Source organism: Salvelinus fontinalis, unplaced genomic scaffold (genome assembly GCF_029448725.1).
Source record: "Salvelinus fontinalis isolate EN_2023a unplaced genomic scaffold, ASM2944872v1 scaffold_0553, whole genome shotgun sequence".
Taxonomy (NCBI): Eukaryota; Metazoa; Chordata; class Actinopteri; order Salmoniformes; family Salmonidae; genus Salvelinus; species Salvelinus fontinalis.
This window is the reverse complement of record NW_026600762.1, coordinates 30223-36222: the sequence shown is the minus strand read 5'-3', so window position 1 is coordinate 36222 and position 6000 is coordinate 30223. Positions and strand designations below refer to the sequence as shown.

At 41.4% G+C, this 6000-nt stretch overlaps 1 protein-coding gene across 3 annotated transcripts in view; it reads right to left on the bottom strand.

The window, feature by feature from the left end:
* Positions 1 to 2664: 2664 nt before the first annotated feature.
* The window catches only part of LOC129846458 (tetraspanin-11-like), a 28219-nt gene continuing 24883 nt past the window's right edge, over positions 2665 to 6000 (bottom strand). For all 3 annotated transcript variants that reach the window (XM_055914391.1, XM_055914390.1, XM_055914392.1), the window contains one exon: positions 2665 to 5086. Coding sequence is in view for 1 of the 3 variants with exons in the window: in XM_055914392.1 (XP_055770367.1) it covers positions 5027 to 5086 (60 nt within the window). In the remaining 2 variants the exon portion in view is untranslated. The remainder of the gene's footprint in view (positions 5087 to 6000) is intronic.

Genomic DNA, 6000 nt, shown 5'->3' with positions numbered 1-6000 from the left:
GCAGTCTATAATAGGTCTAGTCCAGACCTCAAGTAACAGGCAGACTAGAATAGGTCTAGTCCAGACCTCAGGTAACAGGCAGTCTGGAATAGGTCTAGTCCAGGCTAGTCCAGACACCAGGTAACAGCTAGAATATGTCTCGTCCAGATTCAGTCCAGACCAAATCCTTGCCTAGACCCAGTCCAGATCTAGTCTAGACAAAGTAGACCAAGTCCAAACCAAAACAGTCCAAATCTGTCCGGACCAAGTCTAGACCATAGAATCTCTTTCTAGATCTCTGGTCCAGACCTAGTCCAGGCCATGTTTAGACAGACAATCCAGATCAAGTCTAGATCAAGTCTGGACCTAGTCCAAATCCATTCCAAGTCTTATCTGGACCCAATCCACACAGAAAGGTCAGATCTGGTCCAGGCCCAGTCTAAACCCAGTACAGACCCAGACCACTTTCAGTCTCATGACTCCACAGGCAGGTGAGGAGGAGTTGCATTTACACACATGCATCAGTTTACACAGGGCCTACGGCACTTCCTTGTAATGTACATCAACCGTATTTATTCATAGCTAAGCCTCCCAGCGTTTTCACACATATTGAGTGCAGGTGTAGGCCTACTGCTCGGACAATGGTTGTGTTGTAAAGTGCCATGATATATTATATGTGTTGAGGACAAAACCCTTTTCTGACATCAGATATGAATGCCACAATGATATCATCATACACTAAGTTCCAAATGGCATAGGAATCAATATGGGTCTTTTGTAAAAATGACTCCTATTCAAGCTACACATTATCAATGTAAAAAGATATCCAGACCAGAAGAGTGTGTGTGTGTGTGTGTGTGTGTGTGTGTGTGTGTGTGTGTGTGTGTGTGTGTGTGTGTGTGTGTGTGTGTGTGTGTGTGTGTGTGTGTGTGTGTGTGTGTGTGTGTGTGTATACGCCTGCGTGTGAGTTTATGTGTGTGTACAATATGGTATGTAGAGATGGAGAGAGTGTGTGGAGACCACAGCATGTGTTAGTAGCTGACTGCTGGATATGTCCCTCTGCATCGTCCATACCCTGGCTGTCAGTGGGTGAGATATGGGAGAGAAAGAAACGTCCACCCCCTGGCTGTCAGAGGGTAAGATATGGGAGAGGGTGTATGTGGATGATGTGGATGATGTGCAGAGTCCACTATGGGAGGAGTGTATCTCCAGCTGCTTCCAATTCACCCCATGTGTCGGCCCCAGCAATGTGTGTGTGTGTGTGTGTGTGTGTGTGTGTGTGTGTGTGTGTGTGTGTGTGTGTGTGTGTGTGTGTGTGTGTGTGTGTGTGTGTGTGTGTGTGTGTGTGTGTGTGTGTGTACAGTATGTGTGTACAGTATGTGTGTACAGTATGTGTGTGCCCACATGAAAATATACTATAGTATACTACGGCTAAATACTATAGTATTTACAGTAGTTTTTGCAGACTTTACTGTAGGATTCACTTCACTGTTTCTGCAGACTTTACTATAGTATTTACTGTAGTGTTTTTGTGGATATTCCTGTAGTATTTACTGTAGTGTTTTTGAGGTTTGTAGAATACTATAGTATTTACTAAAATTATATGGTAAATAATGCATTATTCTATAGTAAACTGTAGTATTCTGTATTATTCTATAGTAAATACTGTATAGTACAACTGAATGTTTTTTCATGTGGGTGTGTTTGTAAGCTCTATCAGTGTCTGTGTGTGTGTTTATGTGTGTACAGTAGGTGTGTATGCATGAATGTACACCCTCTCTCCAGGGTGTGTGAGACATGCTGAGGAAATAGGAGCCATCCTCTGCTTGCTAATGGAGATGGAAGTACTGACAGACTGACAGACCCCCAGCCCATGTCTTGGACTGTGTCCCAACACTCTAAACGGGCTTCCCCTCATCTCCTTCCCTAACCAGCTGATGTCTTGGACTGTCTCCCAACACTCTAAACTGCCCCCCCCTCCTCATCTCCTTCCCTTACTGAGAGATTAAAGCATTGTATCACTGCGTCACAATGCACTCACTTAACATGTCATGTCAGATCAGTGGTTGTGAAAGAAACCAAATGAGGCAAGGGAGCTATTAAAGAATATTGGAACACATCCCCAGTCATATGGTAATACCATTAACCTACAGATTAATCCTGCTATGGCCACAGCACTCTTGTATGTGTACATAATGTTGTATTGAGTTGAGGGAATTTAGTTGGCCTAAGTGCAAATGCAGTCAGCAAGCATAGTGAAGCATCAATACTGTAAGATTGATGGAGAACAGTAGCCTTCTATTACCATACTGATTACCTCTGAGCTATGGTTGTACGAGTTTAGGAGAATAGGTGAATAGAACAAAGAAACAATGTTTTATTTCAATGATCATGGCTTTTAAGTTTGGATTTGAAGGATGTACTTTTTGTCCTGTGAAAAATAACCTACCCACAGGTTAACGGAAGTGGTAATAAACATGAACATTTTCTAACTAAGTGATGAATCCATACAGGAACTGAGGAAGACAAACCCTCCTGGGATGATTACCTTCCAATGCTTGTTAGGGGCACAACTTTGTCTCCACCTAGTGACAACATATCACCATAACATACACTATATCCTCCACAACTAGAGGATTCAACCCAACCACAACATTAATAAATAATCATATAAATAGTCATATATTCAGTAATATAGTATTATATTTATTGAGTAAAGTTTATAAACCCTTTATGTAATCATATTGTATAGAACAAGTCATACAGTGCATCCCAATACCATTGTCACATCAGCTTTTACAAACATTTACATTGTAGTCATTTAGCAGACGCTCTTATCCAGAGAGACTTACAGGAGCTATTGGGGTTAAGTGCCTTGCTCAAGGGCACATTGACAGATTTGTTTACCTTGCAGCTCTTAAAAGATAGACTACATGTCGCTGAAGATGAATGTGTCCATCCATATGCACCTCTTTCAAACATGGTCTGTGAACGTATAACCTTCTTCATATCTCAAAGTATGAATATTAACATTTTATGATGTGTTAAAGTAGCAATAGTCATATACTATAACAAAACATTCAAGACATTGATGCAAAGAGAACAGCTGAGAATAATAATACCAAACCATTGAATGATGTAGGAAACACAAATAAAGTTTATCCAGTTAAAGACTACCATCAACATAAATTCAAAAGCTATTATGACATTTTTGTTAAACAGACAAAGGCATACTTTAATTACTACAGTCTACAGTATAGAAAGAGCCCAGATCATATCGAATATGTTTTATTATATATTTTATATTATACATACTATAATGTTATATCATATTTTGACCCATTTCGATTAGAAAAATACATGAAAAACAAGAAGAGCTTTCTGTTGGTCACTGGGAGGAATAGAAAAAATACCATCTGTATACGTGTCTTCATCTCTTGGAATAACAGCAAAACATCCATAGAACTTTGACAAAGGATTGTTGTCATTGTATCAACTGGAATTTGTCAGCTGAATTACCAGTACTCCTAAAAAACAAAGACCAATGTCCTATCTTGGTAATGGGCAACCAATACTATTTGAATGTGTCCTTGACAATAGTCAAGCCAATGAATGCTCTCTTTGAAAGTGTCCTCTCGTGGAAATGTGTCAGACATTTTCTAAGTCTTAGTAAACAATAAAATGTAAATATATCACCTGCCTTCAGAGGAATGTAGTTAGTCTTTAAAAGCAGTAGTTGATGCAAGGCTGCCTGGCTGCTCCACAACCAATCAGACAGAAATAGGGTTGCGAAATTTCGGCAACGTTCAATAAATTCCCTGGTTTTCCTGAAATCTCGGTTGGAGGAATCCTGGAATCAGGAGGGAATAAGCAGGAAATCCGGAATCCCCCAAACAGGATTTCTGTAAAACCAGGGAATTTATTGAAAGTTCTCCAAATTGTGCAACCTTACACAGAATACTACAGGAGCGCTGCACAGGAGTATGTACCAATATCTACCACTGGATGGGGATACTAACCCACACCAGAGGAGAGGACAGACTCATGACAGTTCAAACCTCTCCCGTTCAACTAGACGTCAACCATAACCCCTGAATCCTAACCTTAACCAGTAGCGTGACAGAGAAAGATCTGACCCTGTATCAGTGGTAAATGACAACGTGTTTCTCCAGCATAATAAAAGTGGTCGTAAAACAAGTCAATTGGTCCTGGGATTGAAAGATGAGTGGTAGGTTTATATGGTACTGCGATATGGTATCGGCGACTTTGCCAATATCAACACCTTTAGCATAGCATACAACACAGAACCAGATGTGTTAGTTAAACTATGGAGGCAACACATACAGAACAACTGCAACGTTACTCTTAGCAGCGTTTAGTGCTATTTTCATTCATTTCAAGTTTAGGTTTTCCACATATCTGCTTGATTATTCTGTGGATATCAATCAACACATGATTGTTTTCTTTATGACGTAGATCAAACATCGATGACAATGCGATTCCCTTTGTGGTGAACCATTAAATTGGTGTAACATTGCTATCAAAGAATGCGTGATAAAAACGATGACAGAGGCACGTTGTGGTCCACATCCGTGACACACTGGATATAGCACTAATTGAATAACCCTTCGTAAGCAGCAACACCATGAGAGTGTGTACAGTACACTTGATTCTCAGTCACAACCACTTCGGTTTGCCTTCCAGTTGTGTGGAATGTTGTGAAATCTACAGTAAGGATTTGACTGTATTGACAACATACAGTAAGAACTACCTTACATAAACAGCAGTAGGCTTACTATAGAAAATAACCATACCATAATACCAAATCACCTCTTCTTCATTGGCCTTGTCTTTGAGAGCGGGGGGGGCTGTGCATGCATCCAAGCCAAGGGAGGGGTGCAGAAGGATCCAGGAGGGTCCAGGCAGGGTTGGATCGTAAGGTTCAGAGGTTAGGAGGGGTTAGAGGTCAAGGTTGAGTGTTCAGCAGGCATCGTTGCTCCCTGGCCCATGAGGCAGGATGGTGTTGGGGGGGGCTTGACGGTAGGGTTCAGTAAGGATCCAACTTAATCCTTCTGTGTAAGCAGCATGTGAACACCATCCCACAGATCTGAAACACACACACACACAATTGTTGTGAAGGTCAATCAAGGGTAAAGGTCAGTTGTCATGGTAGCATAGTGGGATAGCATGAGGAGAGTGATTTAGGGATGAGAGGGTGAGGAAGTGTGTGGTTACTATGGGAACAGGAGTGCTGAGCAGCCATTATTGCAGCAGTGGTGTAATTGGGCCTGTGGTGGCCAGTGGTGAATGTTAAAGCTCCCACTATGACTGTTGTTGGAGAGAGATAATCTGTGAACAAACATTCATTTAGCAACTTCCATTTTTCAAAGGACATTTCTGTCTGAAGCCCTGCCAACGTTCTCAAAACCATAACTTGGTGTTATAATCCATTAATAATTCATCTACAAAAAATCACATGATTAAACTGAGGGAAAGAATAAAGAACATGTTTTATGATGTTTTTGTCATTTTCTGTGAGGCATTTAAAATAATAAGAAATAACAAAATATGAATGTAACATATGTAAATACTTAGAAAGGAGTCTATGGCCACAAGGAGTGTGGCATTTTGGAGCTTTGTGATGCAAAACATTTTGCCTAGTGCACTCCAAATTCTCCCCACCGAGCACAAATATATTGTAATAGAAAGTGTTGCGACCAGCTTAACTTGAGAAAGCCCTAAACATTGCTTTGTTGACTACTTAATAGGTTATATAATAGGTTATACGCCTCCCGGGTGGCGTAGTGGTCTAGGGCACTGCAACGCAGTGCTAGCTGCGCCACCAGAGTCTCTGGGTGTGCGCCCAGGCTGGGCTGGATTCGCGCCCAGGCTCTGTCGCAGCCGGCCGCAACCGGGAGGTCCGTGGGGCGACGCACAAGTGGCATAGCGTCGTCCGGGTTAGGGAGGGTTTGGCCGGTAGGGATATCCTTGTCTCAGTATGTAAAAAAATTAAATAAAAAT